The sequence below is a fragment of the Myxine glutinosa genome, chromosome 10 (genome assembly GCF_964187855.1).
Source record: "Myxine glutinosa chromosome 10, kmMyxGlut1.1, whole genome shotgun sequence".
Taxonomy (NCBI): domain Eukaryota; kingdom Metazoa; phylum Chordata; class Myxini; order Myxiniformes; family Myxinidae; genus Myxine; species Myxine glutinosa.
In genome coordinates this window covers 88383455-88403972 of record NC_136270.1, presented here as the reverse complement: position 1 = coordinate 88403972, position 20518 = coordinate 88383455, and the positions used below count along the sequence as shown (strand labels likewise).

The window sequence follows — 20518 nt, the reverse complement described above, 5'->3', positions numbered from 1 at the left end:
TGACTCGGTATTTCTGCCACAAATGTTGACGTTCCACATACTACGTACGCTGTGGTAGAAGTCGAGGTCTTTATGAATTTTTTTTGAGAAAAGGGAAGGTTTAAAGTGATGCTGAAGAGGGGTGGTAAAAGGAAAAGCAGGTCAAAGGAAGTGAGGAAAAGTTGAAGGCTTCTTCAATGTTGGGAATCGGAATGTATGATTTGTTGTGGGTTAGGAGATGGGTGTGGGTGGTGGTTGATGGCGTGGAGGTGTGGTGGGGTGAAATTCACAATTTGTACAAAACATGCAAATGTGCCCTAGAATTTGTATTATTGAGTTTGTACAATGAGTTGTTCATAGAGGTGGACATTTGTGATGGTAATAATCCTGATCTACTATAGAAGAGAGCTGTTGTTCTGCCTGTCTGTGTGCGGTCGCACATTTTTCTCAGAGATGGCTGAACGGATCTTCGTCAAACATTCAGAGGTTCATCAATGCCTGCCTGCGAGTGTTTTAAGGCAAAAAAAAATTTAAGTTGGATTTTTGGGGATTAAAAAAAAAAACCTCTGTGGTGCTTAAGCCTTTTTTTATTAATGACAGTTATATACAAGTACACATTCGCATAGATAAATACAATTACCAGACATTTGAACACAAATAATCAAACAAATTCCGGAGGTGGTCGAAGTTGAGGGTAAGGCTGCTTCTTCTTCCTGACGGCGTCATACTTAACTCAGAAACGTGATCAATGGTCCATTCACCAGCATATATTCAACGAAAAGGTAAAATGATGATTTGACATTTGTGATGGATTCTGATTTGGATGTAATTGCTTTTCCATTGTATTTGCCCTCATTTCAAATGTGGGGTGTTGCAAAATAAATGATACTTTTCCCCCCCAGATTGTATTGACCACATGTTGCAAAATAAATGATACTTTTTTCCCCCAGATTGTATTGACATGTTGCAAAATAAATGATACTTTCCCCCCCCAGATTGTATTGACCAAATGTTGCAAAATAAATGATACTTTTTCCCCCCAGATTGTATTGACATGTTGCAAAATAAATGATACTTTTTTCCCCCCAGATTGTATTGACATGTTGCAAAAGAAATGATACTTTTTCCCTCCAGATTGTATTGACCACATGTTGCAAAAATAAATGATAACTTTTTCCCCCCAGATTGTATTGACATGTTGCAAAAGAAATGATACTTTTTCCCTCCAGATTGTATTGACATGTTGCAAAAGAAATGATACTTTTTCCCTCCAGATTGTATTGACATGTTGCAAAAGAAATGATACTTTTTCCCTCCAGATTGTATTGACATGTTGCAAAAGAAATGATACTTTTTCCCCCAGATTGTATTGACCACATTGTTGCAAAATAAATGATACTTTTTCCCTCCAGATTGTATTGACATGTTGCAAAAGAAATGATACTTTTTCCCTCCAGATTGTATTGGCCACATGTTGCAAAAGAAATGATACTTTTTCCCTCCAGATTGTATTGACATGTTGCAAAATAAATGATACTTTTTCCCCTCCAGATTGTATTGACATGTTGCAAAAGAAATGATACTTTTTCCCCCCAGATTGTATTGACATGTTGCAAAAGAAATGATACTTTTTCCCTCCAGATTGTATTGACCACATGTTGCCAAAATAAATGATACTTTTTCCCTCCAGATTGTATTGACCACATGTTGCAAAAGAAATGATACTTTTTCCCTCCAGATTGTATTGACCACATGTTGCAAAATAAATGATACTTTTTCCCCCCAGATTGTATTGACATGTTGCAAAATAAATGATACTTCCCCCCCCCCAGATTGTATTGACCACATGTTGCAAAATAAATGATACTTCCCCCCCCCCAGATTGTATTGACGTTGCAAAATAAATGAATCTTTTTCCCCCCAGATTGTATTGACATGTTGCAAAATAAATGATACTTCCCCCCCCCCCCCCCCAGATTGTATTGACCACATGTTGCAAAATAAATGATACTTTCCCCCCCCCCCCCCCCAGATTGTATTGACCACATGTTGCAAATTAAATGATACCTTTTCCCCCCAGATTGTATTGACCACATGTCCACGATTTATTCAAATTTTGCGTGCGTCATCATGACGTGTCGCGCACGTTGCTTGCGTGTTGTCTCCGTCATATTTGCGACTAATGTTCGTGTCTTTGCTGAAATCTTTTAAAAGTCGACTTCAAATGGTTTCTGAAGCTAATGGTGGACATATTGACGCATATTAAACGTGAGTTTTTAATTTTTGAATGAAATAAAGCCTTTGGTTGGATTTTCATCCGATTGAAACTTAATTTCATCTTTGGGGAAAAAAGTATCATTTATTTCGCAACACCCCTTATGTTAATGTTTCTTTGTCACTTGAGCAACGCCGGGACCCCCAGCTATAAACACTTATATACTTTACTCGGGGTACAAATACAAATACAACTTTGTCCGGGGGGTAAGTGTACCGTGTAGCGCCACCTGGTGATGGGGGCAGAGGGTATTACAATTTCCTTTTTTTTTTTACCTGGGCAACACTGAGGTTAAAGCGCTCTTTGCACGGGTAAATTTTTTCCTCCTTCACTTCCCTCCGCCCCCAAAACGGAGGGGCCTGTCAAAGCCCCCCCTCCCCAAAAAATGTTTATGTAGTATATCTTTCTCCTCCTCTTTTCACCTCTCACTCCCCTCCCCCTTCCACTCATCCACATGGTTGCTGTTATACTCGATGCTAATCCACACTTTGCTTTCCGTTCTTCTCTGTAAGTACAGCATTTTAATTTTGCTTTGTCACACAATGCCACAACCAAATAGTAAATCGGACAGTGCAAACTTTATAAAAACACCAAATACAAGGAATTTTTTTAAACTTAAAATTGAAGTCTCTCCTTGGCTGCACTTACTGTAATCACTTTCTTGTTTATGGTTGATTTAGAGAAACATTGCAGGCTCAGATAAGCAAAGAAATTGACACTGAACAAGTCACTTCTGGAGATGCAACAGGAGGCTGTCTTCACAAAGAGCGATCAAGACCATTATGGAAAATCCCAGGAGTAGGCCCAGGTTTTGCAGAAGCAGGTACAGGGTGTTTTTGCTCTCCCTATCTGTTCGTGCAGTTGGTAGCTGTAGAGACGAAATTCGGGAGACAAAAAAACCCCCCATTATCCACAAGAAAACAAGCAATTGTATTAAAGCTGACATATTGTATTAAAGTATGCACAATGGTAGGGTCCATCGATAAACCTGGCAGGGCGGTCCCCCTTCTATTAAAGTATGCACAATGGTAGGGTCCATCGATAAACCTGGCAGGGGGGTTCCCCTTCTATTAAAGTATGCACAATGGTAGGGTCCATCGATAAACCTGGCAGGGCGGTCCCCCTTCTATTAAAGTATGCACAATGGTAGGGTCCATCGATAAACCTGGCAGGGGGGTCCCCCTTCCACTAAAGTATGCACAATGGTAGGGTCCATCGATAAACCTGGCAGGGGGGTCCCCCCTTCTGACTCCCTATGTATTTATCTTTCTTTCCCTCTTCCTTGTACTCTGTAGCCGCTGCTATCACAATAAATTCGTTTGGAGAAGTTGTGTCGCACGAGGATTTAGTAAATTAAAATGACGTCCCGGAAAGTATTTACTCGAACACCAAAAAGAACATTGTTTACCGAATACCGAATGAACCGAAGCATGGACCGAATGTAGATTGAAGGAAAGACCCTATAACGGACCGAATGGGCTGCAAGAAAGAGATAGTTAGAAATGGGGAGACACCAATCCGGAAATACATCGACTAAGCTTACGAATCAGGTAGTTGGTTGGAGACATCAACCGCTCAGGGTAGTACTACCGTTCGGACTTAGGAGCGTTAAAGTGGTGCCCGGAACCATCTTACACTCCCTGGGTCAGGATTGCTGGTCTTACTTTCTGTCTCACTCAAACCATTTCTACCGGGCCTAGCTTCAACATCTCTTTCGCACAAACAAACATCATACACTTTTCATCATAAACTTTTCTTACTCGTTTTCATGCCTCACCTTTATTTTTTATTTTTTTGTATACAAGATCGAGGCTCGTGTAAGAGCTAACATTGATCACAAAAAGACAAAGTGACACATAAAACATGATAAAGGGAGCGGGAGAACAAGATGGAGAGCAGGGACATCGGGAGATCTGTGGGAGGGAGAGGGCTTGGGGGGAGGAGGCATGGGAAGGGGGGTGGGGGGTGGGAGATGTAAAAACCACATGGACACTGCACTGCGGTATTTCAAAAGCTGCGGACATTGCACTGCAGTAAACCTTTACATTCTCTCTCTCATTTCTCTTTATACTTTTTCTCATTTTCTTCTCTAATACCTTTATTTCTCTTTTATTTAAGGCCCCGCTTCGATGAGGACTACATAGTCCATGTCTGATGCCCTCAACATAATAAAGCAACCGCAACGGATGTTCCCATTCCCAACTCCTTAGACAATAGGAAAAGGTCTACCTTTCCATAGACTAAGAAATACTTATCTCAGGATTCATACAGTGTACATGGATGCACTCTCCTCCCTCCCCTCCTCCAGGAGCGCATTTTCCAAAACCACAACAATGTTGTATTAAAGTTATCACATTTATACAGCAAACAAAAGGTTGAACTTTCCCCCTGAAAACCTAGCTGTTATGACTTCTGCCGGAGTCCTACATGACACACCCAACGCTAGATGATCCACCCACACATCACTCACGTTTCCCTTTGATTCATTAGCGGCCATTCAGGCACAGTTCGGTGAAGGAGTTGCGTGAGATGAAAACTTTTCACTTTTTCCAAAGGATGTTGAATTGAGTACTCGAGCAACACTGGCCCATCTGCACTCCCCCATTGACGTAAACCATTCCATTGCAAGCTTCCCAACAATCCACATTTGGGCTGACCCACCATAGTCAAAATCTCCCACCTACAGAAATGGAATATGCACATACGACTGGGAATACTATAAAGTACGATTGCAAGTGGAAAGGAAAGAAGACGTGGATATGGATAAAATGCAAGTTGTGATGGACCACACGGGCAGCCTCTTTTCGTGCGTGAAGTTTTATTCTGCCCTTTTGTAATAAAGATGACGGAAACCTGTGAGTAATGAATGGGTGGGTCAAGGAAAAAGCCATGTTCAAACTCTGGGGAAAGTTGTCAGTTATGCTCCAGGTGGGTTCATTGGAACAATCTTGCCAATCTTGCCAGGGTTATTGTAATTTTGAAACAAAACAAAAAGGGAAGCGATGGTTGTTTTTGTTTTCAAATCAAGAAAATGTGATTAATGATCAGGTGCTTCGAAGAAAATCACAATCTCAGTTAATAACTAGAACGGCACTCAGTAGAGAGCGTACCTCCACCTGGTTGGCCATGCCACTCAATGGTGAAGAATCACTAAAAAAAATTAAATAATTCTCATATCCGAGTCCATATTCAGATCTTCACCAAAATCGAATCGATTCTTCCTCGTCACACACACAACCTGTCCACAAAGTTTCGTCCAAATACGTCCACAACCTTTTGAGATATCCTGCTATGTGTCGTTTTTGGCCCGATAATTCCAATGGTGAAGAATCACTTAAAATATTCTAGTAGCCGGATCCGAATCCGGATCTTCACCAAAATCTAATCATTTCGCCCTTGTCACATACGCTACATCTCTGCCAAATTTCGTCCGAATCCGTCCACAACTTCTTGAGATATTTTGTTCACAAACAAACAAACAAACAGACAAACAGACAGGGGTGAAAACATAACCTCCATCCACCTTCGGGGGCGGAGGTAAAAAGGCAAAACAATCCCCCAAAAACAGTGTTGACCTAAGTCTAACCTGTTTTTTTTTTCATCACATTCCCCTCCCCTGAACGAAAGCTATTGGACAAGTCGGTGAACAATGTCAGGAAGAAGCTTACAGCTTTGCGTTTATGTTGGATCGATTTTGTCTCCATTGTGTTGGGCCGAGCTCTGGCTAATGCTAAGCAATGCTTATGGAACACGTTCTGGACGAGTAAACAAGTCTCTCTTTCCAAAAAGAAACTCGTACGGATTGCAAAGAGGCCACCTGCTTGTCTAATATACTCAATAGGCAGACATTCCTACCGGTTTTTCTTTAGTTTCTGTGGCTGTGAATTCCACCTCCTTTTGCAGAAAAATGAAATCAGAAAAAAACTAGAACGGCACTCGGGAGAGCGCATGCCTCCGCCAGACTGAACAGTTTGTTTTGTATGCCAATGATAGGCCGGATCTGGATTCGGACCTGAACCAAAATCGAATCGGCCTGTTCTTGTCGTCTAACCAACTCATCCCCCAAGTTTTATTATAATCCGTCCATAACTTTTTGAGATATCGTCCTATTTATCGTTTTTGTCCCTATCACTCAATGCTGAAAAATCCTTGTAAAATTCTCAGATATGGATCCGGATCATCACTAAAATATAATCATTTTGTCCTCGTCACATACCCAACCACTCCACCCAATTTCGTTTGAATTTGTCCACAATGTTTTAAGATATCCAGTTCACAAAAGACAAACAGACAGTGGTAAAAACATAACCTCCATCCACTTTCGGTGGAGGTCACCAAAAAGCATTTAGCATTGCAGAGATCCTCGGCTTACAGTAGATACTCGGCTTACAGCAGATACTCCAGCTTACAGTAGATACTCTAGCTTACAGTAGATACTCGGCTTACAGTAGATACTCGGCTTACAGTAGATACTCTAGCTTACAGTAGATACTCTAGCTTACAGTAGATACTCTAGCTTACAGTAGATACTCTAGCTTACAGTAGATACTCTAGCTTACAGCAGATACTCGGCTTACAGCAGATACTCCAGCTTACAGTAGATACTCTAGCTTACAGTAGATACTCTAGCTTACAGTAGATACTCGGCTTACAGTAGATACTCGGCTTACAGTAGATACTCTAGCTTACAGTAGATACTCTAGCTTACATTAGATACTCTAACTTATAGTAGATACTCTAGCTTACAGTAGATCTGAGATCGAAAGATCTATATTAATGTCAATATGTGTGCAGATGAACACACTAAACTCTACTTTATAATCCCTTGCTAACAGGAGAGGCTAAATACTCGCAACATGGTGGTCAATTTGGCCATATCATTGCCCAGTAAAGTAAGACACTCACATTACCAGAAAATACATCTTAACTCTTTTTGCTCTGATAGACATTGATCTTTATTTTTAACTCTCTAATCATCTAATGAATGTGATTATACGCACCACATATTATACCGACACAGATGTGCATGACACATAAACCTTCCAAGCTTCCTCTATCACAGCTCGTCAAGTAGTGCACACACTTGCTCTGACAGATTTGGTTCTTGGGAAACTGAATACATACATTGCGTTACCAGGAATCATTATGCTCGTGAAGAACCTGTCCATACCCGGTTAATTTCCCCAGAATTTCGGACAAGATCACTTGTAATCCTCCACCAGGAGGCAGCACTATACCACACTCATTTACATAGAGAGAATTGGGGTGCAGCCCTGACACACCCCCCCAGGCTATAAAAATGCATTTTACCCCCTAAAACCTTCATGTGCACACCATGGATAAAACATCAGTTTTCAACTCAATCTGTCGAGTGGTTCAGGAGTGGAAAGAAGTGAAGCACACAAACAAGTAAACAAACAAACAAGAAAGACGCCATGCAGAGCACAATACTTGCAAAATCCACCCACCCCCTGCCCCCAAAAATGTTGCCATGGATACATCAAATTGTCCATTTCATTAAGATTAAAATTGACAATCTTAATCAAAGCTCGGGTCAATCGGATAAAAAATTGATTTCCCACATGAAAATGGGTTTTAGAAGTTTGACCTTGAGTTGACCTTTGACCTCAAAAATAGTTGGTTTCCCAATTCAGTGATCCACTATGTAATTGCTGTTTAATTTTCAAGTTAATACGATGAAAAAGGATGATTATCCAGATGAAAATTGATGATTTTAGAAGTTTTACCTTGATTTGACCTTTGACCTTTTGACTTCAAAATGGGTGGTTTCCCAATTCAGTGATGCACTATGCAATTGCTGTTTAATGTTCAAGTTAATAGGATGAATAAGGATGATTTTTCAGATGAAAATTGATGATTTTAGAAGTTTGACCTTGATTTGACCTTTGATCTTTTGACCTCAAAATGAGTATTTTCCCAATTCAGTGATGCACTACGCAGTTGCTGCTTAATTTTCAAGTTAATAGGATTAAAATTGATTATTTTCCACATGAAAATTTATTTTAGAAGTTTGACCTTGATTTGACCGTTTGACCTCAAAAATAGTTGGTTTCCCAATTCATTGATGCACTACATAATTGCTGTTTAATTTTCAAGTTAATAGGATGAAAAAGGATGATTTTTCAGATGAAAATTGATGATTTTAGAAGTTTGACCTTGATTTGACCTTTGACATTTTGACCTCAAAAATGGTTGGTTTCCCAATTCAGTGATGCACTACGCAATTGCTGTTTAATTTTCAAGTTAATAGGATGAAAAAGGATGATTTTTCAGATGAAAATTGATGATTTTAGAAGTTTGACCTTGATTTGACCTTTGACATTTTGACCTCAAAAATGGTTGGTTTCCCAATTCAGTGATGCACTACGCAATTGCTGTTTAATTTTTCAAGTGAATAGGATGAAAAAGGATGATTTTCAGATGAAAATTGATGATTTTAGAAGTTTGACCGTGATTTGACCTTTTGACCTCAAAATGGGTTGGTTTCCCAATTCAGTGAGGCAATTTGTAAGTCCTGTTCAATTTTCAAATTTAAAACAGACAGAATAACAAAGTCCACCGACCAATATACTTGAAAAATCCTCGATTTTGCACTAACAAACAGACAGAATATTTCTCAAATTAAATATGGTTGAGTATTCAGGAGTAAAGGTAAGAGATCAAGGTGAGGTGGCATGTAGCTGTAAAATTGAGAGTTAATGGAACAGGATCTTCATCAATCATATGATCCTTATTATTGTTATTAAAATTAACTATGAATATATTTTTATATTTGAGGTTTTACAGGAATGAAAATCCACACCTCAGCTGGCGAGTGAGAGTAGAGAAGCTTAAATAATATATAAATATATATCCATCAAGTGAATGATAATGACCTTTTCAGCAAGTGTAAATGGGGTGACAAGATGGCCTAGCGGTGCGTACACTTCCCTCTAAGCTATCCAACCCAGGTTAGAATCCCGAACCAGCTATAAACCGTCATCCCGGTGTTTTACAAGCAGGGTAACCCATCATTGTGTGCACCGTCCATCACATGGATGTTAATCCGGAGGGCCCATATGCCAGCCCTGGTTATTGGTGTACGTTAAATATCCCACGGTGTGTTTTGCAAAGAGGTGTGTTGTCACAAATCCCAGCCACCTTCAGTTGAACGTCACATCTGGCCAGGTTGTTCCAGAAACCATTGGCCAGAACTGTTCCCTCTGGCCCGCTCCACAAGGTGAGAATAATTGGGGCCATTACAGAAGAAGAAGAGGAGGAGCTTATTTTGATTGCCAAAATAACTTTAAATTAATAAAATACATACACACAGTCGAAGCAGTCAATACTGCAAAAGGAAATGTCATGAAGGGTTTTGGACATCAGGATTTTTTCTGATTTTTTCTTAGAGTCTTGGTCGTTCCATGTTCTTTCCATTTCCTTATGATGGAGCTCACTGTGCTCTTGGGAACTTTCAACACTCTAGAAATTGATTTCTATTATACTCTTACCCAGATCTGTCTCCTCACAATTATATCTCGGAGTCCTACGGACAGTTCCTTGGACTTCATGGTAGAGTTTCTGCTCTGACATGCACTGTCAACTGTGGGACCTTATATAGAACCTCATATGCGGTATGAGCCGTGGCACAGCGATTTGTCCCGATAGTCTTTACTGCAATATCGTTTTACAGTCAGGAGAAAAATCCATCAATGTGTGTGTCGTCCCTCAGATGTACGTTAAACTGGCGTTCTGTCTGCTAGCATTCGTTAGTTGACGTTAAATATCCCAAGTGTCCTCCGCGAAGAGTAGGCGAGCTATCACCAGCACCCTGAATAAATTACAAATTCCCACCCTAACCAGCAGAGGGCGTTGCATCAGCGGCACAGCCGTGCCCTCAGCCAATGATGCTATTCCAAGCCTTGTGCTGCATTCAAACGAAGAAGAAGATCAAATTTAAAATGATTGGATGCAAGACCGTTTCTAACACAATGATGCTACCAGCACTGGTATGATGCTAATGATGCTACCAGCACTGACGCGGTGTGTCAGACTGCTTGTGTCATATCAATTGTACAGGTACAATCATGTCCTACTTTCCTGTACAATAAGGTAAGAGTATGAGAATGCCAAACAGTCACTACTGACTGAGCTGCAACAATTACTTTCCAGGTGTGACTTTTATGATTGATTCAGAAGGTGATTTTCATGCAGGTGTCGACCTGTTTTGTAAATCTATCAGTCTTTCGCAGGTTTAAGATACAGGTGTAAGATCGAGCGAATTTCATTTTGACCGCATGTTGGAGATGAACATGAAAGTGATTTCACTGGACTGTTGTCAATCAAACAAACTATAAGTGTAAAAAGTGTGATGTGAAGGCAATGTGTGAGACCTTACGCTAAATAAAGGTTATCAGTTTGAAAATATAAGTATCAGTTTGAAAAATGAAAATATTTAATGAAGTTGGTAAATCGGAGAAAGACCCGAGTACATATCAGTGGCAAATTACAATGAAGGTTCGCGATTTAAATAATGAATTCCTCCATTAATTCGCCAGATGGTGCTGAAGGTCCACCTTGTTCAGATTACTCGAAGAAACAAATGGAAATATAAGATCCCAACGAGACTCCTGAAGCTGAAGCTGTTTCGATACGAACTAGTATGTGCTAACAATTACACAAAAGCACAATGTCGGGGGAAGTTGACTTCCAGAACTTTCTGGAATATCTAATCTACACTACACGACCAAAAGTATGCGGACACTCCTTCTAATTAGTGGATTAGGCTATTTCAGCCACACCCATTGCTGACAGGTATATATAATCAAGCACACAGCCATGCAATCTCCATAGACAAACATTGGCAGGAGAATGGGTCGTACTGAAGAGCTCAGTGATTTTCAATGTGGCACCGTCATGGGATGCCACCTTTCCAACAAGTCAGTTCGTCAAATTTCTGCCCTGCTGGAGCTGCCCCGGTCAACTGTAAGTGCTGTTATTGTGAAGTGGAAACGTCCAGGGGGAACAACAGCTCAGCCACGAAGTGGTAGGCCAAACAAGCTCACAGAACGGGACTGCCGAGTATTGAAGCACGTGGCACGTAAAAATCGTCTGTCCTCTGTTGCAACACTCACTACCGAGTTCCAAACTGCTTCTGGAAGCAACGTCAGCACAACAACTGCTCGTCGGGAACTTCATTAAATGGGTTTCCATGGCCGAGCAGCCGCACACAAGCCTAAGATCACGATGCGCAATGCCAAGCGTCGGCTGGAGTGGTGTCAAGCTCGCCGCCATTGGACTCTGGAGCAGTGGAAACGCATTCTCTGGAGTGACGAATCACGCTTCACCATCTGGCAGTCCGATGGACGAATCTGGGTTTGGTGGATGCCAGGAGAATGCGACCTGCCCGAATGAAAAGTGCCAACTGTAAAGTTTGGTGGAGGAGGAATACTGGTCTGGGCTGTTTTTCATGGTTCGGGCTCGGCCCCTTAGTTCCAGTGAAGGGAAATCTTAACGCTACAGCATACAATGACATTCTAGACAATTGTGTGCTTCCAACTTTGTGGCAACAGTTTGGGGAAAGCCGTTTCCTGTTTCAGCATGACAATGCCCCCATGCACAAAGCGAGGCCCATACAGAAATGGTTTGTCGAGATAGGTGTGGAAGAACTTGACTGGCCTGCACAGAGCCCTGACCTCAACCCCATCGAACACCTTTGGGATGAATTGGAACGCCGACTGCGAGCCAGGCCTAATTGTCCAACATCAGTGCCCGACCTCACTAACGCTCTTGTGGCTTAATGGAAGCAAATCCCCACAGAAACGTTCCAACATCTAGTGGAAAGACTTCCCAGAAGAGTGGAGGCAAAGGGAGGGGGGTGGGGGGGGGGGGGGGGGAGATGGGACCAACTCCATATTAATGCCCATGATTTTGGAATGAGATGTGTGATGTTCGGGTGTCCACATATATTTGGTCATGTAGTGTACCGAAGCCATCTTCACTTTCTGCCACCTTGGTTGACAACCGATGACTTGTATGAAACCGCATGTTTCAGATGTCTGCACATCTGCGTTCATTTACCCACATCAGGACTTGCTCCTGGACTTAGACAACTTTAATCTTCAATTCATGATCATGTTTTTCGTGACTTGCGTGGCGGGTCTTGGCTGGTTTAATGACTCCAATTATAAAGTGGTTTCCCCTTGCCTCCATCCTAGAAACATTCCCACGGTCCGTGGCCACCACATCAAAGAAAACCCTCCACAACAAAAACCTTTAAAAAGAATTTGATAACATCAGAACTCGTCGCCATCAACCCACCTTTGACAGCGTTTCGTGCTACCAAAGCAGTTCTTGGACAAGGGTTATGGTTCGTGATTTGCCACCACCTTCCCGACAGATGGTCAAGGCAGGCATAGACAATTTGTTGAGGGTGCCCGCAATAACTCACTTACTCTTCGCAAAAGACACCGAGGAATCGTTAACCTCCACCAATGACAAGTGCTGGCAATAACGTCCATCCGATGGAAGGCGCACACATTGAGCCTTGTCCTGCAAGCTAAACACCAGTATGACGGTTTCTAGCTGGGTCGACATTCCAACCCAGGCTAGACATTTAAACCGTGTGTTACGGATTCCGGATTTATGTGAATTACTATTCAGGTCATTGCTTATTAATGTTTATTCCATTAAAGGTTGTTGTGGTTAAATGGTTAGAAGCGCTCCTGATAACAGGAGACCGGAAACGGGATGGTAAACCGGAAGAAGAAAAAAAGACAAGGTCGGGAGAGAAGCGGCCATCTTGATCCTCGACCAGCTCCGACGCGAGCCGAGTCGATCTTTATCTGCTTTGGAACGCTGCATTTGAAAAGCCCGTCTGGCGAGAGGAGTTACCTGCACGGGGTGATTGCCTGTTACGTGTCAGGTTGCCGTGGGTTCCTGGAAGGAACCAAGCGTCCGGCACTGTTCACCTCGACGCCTACGAGTGCGTGTACGGGTCGCACCTTGGGCCTCGCGCGCTTTGCGAGCCGTTCACAGCCCAGAGGCCGCGATCACGGGCTCCGACCCCGGTGGCGTCCCGAGGAGGTGTCCGCTGCAGCAGCCGTTCCCGGTACGGGACGTGCACGTTTGGAGCACGTCAGCCAGGGGTCCGTTCAACCGCCCGTGTGCGGAGAAGTCGACCTTCACCTTGGTCTGGAGGGGCCCAGAGACATTGTGAGGGACAGTGACCATTGAGGGTGCAGTGAGTGGGGTCAAGGGGGGAAATATATGAGATAGCCATCTTAGTAATATTGTTGATTGATTGTGGATTGTTGTTGATTGATTGGGAATATATTATTGATTAATCCGGATCCTTGGTGTGGGGTTTCTTATTGACTGGAATTCATATTGATTGCGTTACGAAAGCGTATAAATCATATATCTTTCTGGCGGGGTTCCTCTCACGGTCCGGGGGTCACCGAGACCAGGTAGTCACCGGGAGGACCACGTAACAGAATTGGGGGCTCGTCCGGGATATTAAAATTGTATAAAAGAATAAAATAATATTTTTATTAATTAAGATTTATTAATTAATTATTAATTGGTAGATTTTTGGGAAATTGTGGTAAAGTCTTGGGTGAAGGTTAACAGGTGTTAACGATAGTCACCATGGCGTTTGTGGCACAGAACTTTGCGGTAACCCCGAGTGAGGCACAGTTCCGAGCGTTACTAAAATCGGACCTCTTGAAATTGGCCAAACATTTTAACTTGGAGGTCCGAACTAATTTGAGGAAGGCAGAGTTGCAGACCACGGTGATGCAATCTATGGTGGGATTAGGAACATGGGACGAGTTAGCCTGGGAGTGGCTACCCGAAGAACCAGAAGACATTGAGCTCCGGAAACTGGAGTTGCAATTACGGAGCCAGGAACGGATCAAAGAAGAAGAAAGGAGAGTGGAACGAGAACTCCAGGAAAGGTTATGCCTAAGTCACACATAGGCGGATATTTTGGCGACTACTGGCGACTGCCGGCGATCACGATTTTTCGGCGACTACTGGCGATTTCGGGCGGTCAAATATGGTCAGGCGGCAGTATGGCGACTGCAGGCGGCCACATTGCGACGACGCCCCGAGTGGGATGGCGACTGTTGAAGATCGACGACGACTGCATTGCGGATGCACGGCGGCAGCGTGGCGACAGTCTGGCGGCTAGATTACGACCGATGGTGGATCGCGGCGACTGCATTGGGGCCGGGTGGCGGTTTACTCCGACGTCCGCAAGACTGCAATAAGACCGCCGGCGATTGGAGACGATTCACACAACTTTTTAAATCTTTATTTCTCTATTTTACATTTCACTTTATTCATTTCAATGATGTATGACATGAAGCATAAAGATGTTTGATGTGCAATAACAAATAACAAAGATGTATCATTGTAATGTAATAATCAAACTTTTCTGCAGGGAGAGAGAATGAAAAGAAAGTCCAACACATTATTTCCACTGGTCCCAAGTCCAATAAATAAAGTTTCGAAAGGACCAAAGTCCCAAAAATAAAGTTCCCAAAAGTCGCAAGTCCAAACAATAAAGCCATATCCTTGTCGGCACCACATGACCTCACTCCACGGAGACCCTCACACCATACTGTCTTGCCATGGAATGGAGCCAGCAGGGGAGTTGTAGTAGGTCTTGAGGTAGTTCCTCTGGTCCTTGGCTACACGGGTGTGCACGTTCCCTCTAACCCCCCCTTCTTCAATGTCGGCCAGCTGCGTACCTTCCCTCCAGGAGCCTGGGATGACGTTGTGATCATTGTCTTCATGGTCCATCACCTCGTTCTGCTGAGCTGGATAATGCAGACGCATAAGGTTGTGGAGACAAACGGTGGCCAGGATGATAGTATCGATTGTCTCTGGTGTCTGGGCCATGCTTGTGAGTATACAGCGGAACCGGTTGGATAGGATCCCAAAAGCGTTTTCCATGATGCGCCTTGCTCTAGGCAAGCGGTAGTTGAAGATCCTTTCCTGGTGGTCCAAGTTCCTCCTGCCATATGGCGTCATCATCCAGGTCTTCAGCGCAAAGGCCGCATCGCCGATGATGAAGTACGGCATGTCTCGGGCATCATGAGGCAGAGGGTCTGGTTCTGGCAAGCCGATGGCGTGATCTTCAACAGCCAACTTCAGATCGCACTGATTCCAGATCTGGGCATCTGATGACGATCCGTTCGCTCCCATGTTCACCCAGATGAACTGGTAGTTGGCATCAACCAGCCCCATCAGGATTATGGAGTAGAACTTCTTGTAGTTGAAAAGAACGGACCCAGACTTCTTCGGTGCTTTGATGCGGATGTGTTTGCCATCGAGTGCTCCAAGGGCATGGTGCATCTGCCACCTCAGTCCAAATTGCTCAGCTACTGTCTTACACTCTTCTGGTGTAGAGGGAGTGTTGACGACCTCCTCCAGGTATTCATCGACGATGGCCTGGCAGACATCCCGTACAATGAGGCCGATGGTGTTGTGGGCCACTCGGAAGTTGTACTGCAGGGACATGTAGCTATCCCCTGTCGCAAGGTACCTCAGGGTGATTGCCAGTCTCAGACCTGGTTCTATTGGTTCACGCCAAAATGTGAGCTGCTTGGCGATTCGAGGACCGAGACGCTCTAGCAGCTCGTCAAACAGGGCTGGCTCCATCCTGGTGAAGTTCTTGTAGCCCTGCACGTCTTCGCCCCTGAGCTCTACCATGAGCTGCTCATACTGCCCTAGAGCTGGTCGTCGCAGGAGCCACGGCCTCACCCAATGTCTTCTCTCCCTCCGTTGTCCTCTTTCTTGATGCTGCTCCTCAGCATGAGCCAGCAGTAGGTCATTCGCAGCAATATCTTGGTCCAGTGCTGCCAAGTCATTCAGAAGGACCAGCTTCATCCTATGTTCATCATCCATGATAGATGTTGGTAGAGAGACCCTTGGTAGACCTTGACCATACTGCAGTGAGCTGAAATGTCCACCCCTATTTATACCTGGCCTGAAAATCGTGGTATGTCGTAATGCAGTCGCCAGGCAGTCGTATCTTTGTCGCCAATGGCCGTAACTCGGCCGCCCCTAGTCCTACTGCTGTCGTCGTCAGTCTCCCATAGCCGCAGGGGAGACGTGGTAGTTCTTCTGTAGTCGATATGCAGCCGCAACAGTGTCGGCCCGTAGTCGGGAAGATGCCGCAGGAAGGCCGTATGGCATTCGCATCTCTGCCGTGCTAGCTGGTGGGGCGATTGCGGAAGACTATGAGCGACTGGGTTGCGGCCGCTTTACGCTCTTATTACGGATACCGACGACAGCATGGCGGTTCCATCACGACAGCATGGCGGATTTTTTTCGAGTGTGACTGAGCGCGCCGTTTTTAAACATTTAAAAAATATTTGGCCCCTTTGCGACTCTTGCCGACTGCAGCCGACATGGGGAGGATAACCACGACTACAGGCGACCGTCCATTACGGTTTCATTACGATTGTCGGCGGGTGGTGGCGATTTTTCCAGTCGCCAGTAGTCGCCGACAAATCCGCCTATGTGTGACTTAGGCATTAGAAAGGATGAAAACAGAGGAAAGGAAAGCAGAAGAGAGGAGAGAAGAGAAACAAGCAGAGGAAAGGAGAGTGGAACGAGAACTCCAGGAAAGGTTAGAAGGGAGAAAATCAGAGGAGAGGAGAGCTGCAAGGGAACTCGAAGCAGAGGAGAGAAAAGCCGAAAGGGAATTAAAGGAACGTGACATGGCGCTTCAGCAAGAAATTAAATTCAAGGAGCTGGAGTTAATGAGAGAACGGGGAGAGGTACCACCCTTGCTGACTGGGCCGACACCTAGCCAGAACACCTGGGATGTGGGCAGACATGTGTGGCTGGTTCCACCCTTCAGTGAAAAGGAAGTCGCTAAATTTTTTCCACACTTTGAGAAAGTGGCTCGACAGTTAAACTGGCCGGAGGAGGCCTGGACCATCCTAGTGCAAAGTGTGCTCGTGGGTAAAGCTCAATATATTTATTCGGCGCTACCAATGGACCAATGTGCAGATTATGAGGTATTGAAGAAGCACATTCTCAAAGCCTGAGTTGGTTCCTGAAACTTACCGGCAAAAATTCAGGAATGCCAGGAAGAGGGAGAGTGAGACCCATGTGGAGTTTGCCAGAGTGAAAGAAAACATGTTTGATCGGTGGTGTGAGTCAAAAGGAGTCGGGAAAGACTTCGAAGCATTGCGTGACTTGATCCTGGTGGAGGAATTTCAACAGTGTGTCCACGAGGACATCAAAGTGTACCTGCAGGAAAAGAAAGTACCAAAGTTGTGGGATGCAGCCACCATGGCAGATGATTATGCCTTAACACACCGGATAGGGGTCCACAAACCTAACTCCTCGCCTAGACTTCAGCAGGGGAGTTATGGAACACCCGGTGCGGAGAACGACAATACATGGCGGCGGCCTCGAGAGGATTATGGGACAACTCTGATACCCCAACTGTTCGAAATCAGGGGGCTACGGGCCCAAGACAAACTTATTTCCCGGGGGGCCCGAGGCAGACCACGAGTTTTTCCTCCAGGCTTACTTGCGCCTTTTGCAAAAAACCTGGACACTTGACGTCCAGTTGTTACCTCATGAAAAGGGACAACCCAGAGCGGAGTCCGACTAGTACAACTCCGAATGCGATGGCAAACGTAAGAAATCGCCCACAGAAGAGTTACCAACCATTTATTTATGAGGGGTTTGTCTCACTAGAGGGAGACTTGACTAACCCAAGACCTGTTAGGGTATTGAGGGACACAGGAGCCCATCAATCCTTAATGCTTGAAGGCATTTTGCCATTGTCAAAGAGTACAGCAACTGGTGATAGTGTTCGGTTACAAGGGATCGGTGGCTGTGTTAGTGCCCCACTTCATGTCATCCATTTGGAATCCGATTTGGTGTCAGGACCGGTCACCGTCGGTTTACAAGCCACGCTTCCTGTAGAGGGAGTATCTGTGGTTATCGGAAATGATTTGGCCGGGGGTCAAGTTTATGGTAACCCGAGGGTTGGTAAAGAGCCCAGCAGGGAAAATAACACCACACCAGCTCGGGAGGGCGACAAAAGTACCAAGTTATTTGTAGGGGGACTGAACTTCAAAACAGAGGAAGAAGTTCTGACCTCTGTCTTCAACAGATATGGGCCGCTGGTGGAAGTGCAGTTGGTAAAAGACAGGGAAACGCAACAGTCAAGAGGGTTCGGCTTTGTCACGTTTGCAAGCACAAAAGACGCCAGAGAGGCAGAGAAGAATTGGAATGGTAAGGATTTGGAGGGTCGGACCATAACAGTAGGGAAGCCATTTTGTAGGCATCGAGAGGTCTACAGAAGAGGACAACTTGGCGGTAGTTTTGGTGTGGGCAGCAGCCGATATTACTATGGAGGCTCCCAGAGTTACGGCATCCCCCGAAAGAATGATTGTCAGAGCCCTGGCTGAGACGGAGACCGCCAGTCAGGTGACTACTGGGTCAAGTGGTCCCACCGTAACTGTTAGGAGTCCGGAGAAGTTGAAGCACTATATACGGCGGAGCCGCCGAGCCTGGGCTCCTACACGGACTAACCGTGAACACCACGTTCTTAAAGGCGTCCAGGTTGTGAACTTTCCTGCACGGACTAACCGTGAACTCCACGTTCTTAAAGGCGTCCATGTAATGAACTTTCCTCCCTGGACTAACCGTGAACTCCACATTCCTTAAGGCGTCCATGTAGTGTATACTCAGCTTGGCCTCCCGAAAAAGTGCTATCGAGTTGTTTAACTTTTGGGTTTTGGTCACCACCCCTTAACCGGCATTCAAGAGAAACTAGAAGTGTTGAGGCTTGGTCCAGAGTGAATTACCTTTGGAATCTCTGGGGGTTTTGTGAAATTTTGTTGCTTTGCTTTATGAGATGTGATAATTGTGCCCGGGGGAACTGATGATTTGGGGTGTGAGTTATCTTGTTTGTTTATCAAAGTTGGCCTGCAAAGAAAGTTTTCGCTGGGTTCAAACTTTCTTTCTTGAAGGGGGGGAGTGTTACGGATTCCGGATTTATGTGAATTACTATTCAGGTCATTGCTTATTAATGTTTATTCCATTAAAGGTTGTTGTGGTTAAATGGTTAGAAGCGCTCCTGATAACAGGAGACCGGAAACGGGATGGTAAACCGGAAGAAGAAAAAATGACAAGGTCGGGAGAGAAGCGGCCATCTTGATCCTCGACCAGCTCCGACGCAAGCCGAGTCGATCTTTATCTGCTTTGGAACGCTGCGTTTGAAAAGCCTGTCTGGCGAGAGGAGTTACCTGCGCGGGGTGATTGCCTGTTTCGTGTCAGGTTGCCGTGGGTTCCTGGAAGGAACCAAGCGTCCGGCACTGTTCGCCTCGACGCCTACGAGTGCATGTACGGGTCGCACCTTGGGCCTCGCGCGCTTTGCGAGCCGTTCACAGCCCAGAGGCCGCGATCACGGGGTCCGACCCGGTGGCGTCCCGAGGAGGTGTCCGCTGCAGCAGCCGTTCCTGGTACGGAACATGCACGTTTGGAGCACGTCAGCCAGGGGTCCGTTCAACCACCCGTGTGCGGAGAAGTCGACCTTCACCTTGGTCTGGAGGGGCCCAGAGACATTGTGAGGGACAGTGACCATTGAGGGTGCAGTGAGTGAGGTCAAGGGGGGAAATATATGAGATGGCCATCTTAGTAATATTGTTGATTGATTGTGGATTGTTGTTGATTGATTGGGAATATATTATTGATTAATCCGGATCCTTGGTGTGGGGTTTCTTATTGACTGGAATTCATATTGATTGTGTTACGAAAGCGTATAAATCATATATCTTTCTGGCGGGGTTCCTCTCACGGTCCGGGGGTCACCGAGACCAGGTAGTCACCGGGAGGACCACGTAACACGTGTCACACTAACTGCCAGCCTGACGTCATAACTACAGGTCCAAATCAAGAAAGAGCAATCAGAGATTGCAGACCCTCACCAGAACGTGTTTGTGTGATATATTTTGTGTGGTGTTTATTAGCTGCTGTGTTTGTGTGGTTTATGGATGATGTAGATCTATGCACAATCCAATATGGCTGCTCAACCACGTGTCCGATGGCGTCATCAATTTAATTCCCCCATACAAATTTTGTGTAGATCACATTCAATAAATTTCAAACTGATCGGATTAAGTGTACTACTTGTCCAATTATGACGTCATGACGAAGGCACCAATGACATCACAATGAATATATATTGTTCCCCATGGGGAGTGTTTGACAATGAGCCATGATTAA

General features: G+C 44.7%; 1 protein-coding gene across 3 annotated transcripts in view; it reads right to left on the bottom strand.

Annotated features, from left to right (window-relative positions):
- Positions 1 to 2752: 2752 nt before the first annotated feature.
- LOC137434005 (zinc transporter ZIP5-like) overlaps positions 2753 to 20518 on the bottom strand; it is an 88217-nt gene continuing 70451 nt past the window's right edge. For all 3 annotated transcript variants that reach the window (XM_068126586.2, XM_068126587.2, XM_068126588.2), the window contains exon 10: positions 2753 to 3122. In XM_068126586.2, the coding sequence (XP_067982687.2) occupies positions 2982 to 3122 (141 nt within the window). In that variant the 3' untranslated portion in view covers positions 2753 to 2981. The remainder of the gene's footprint in view (positions 3123 to 20518) is intronic.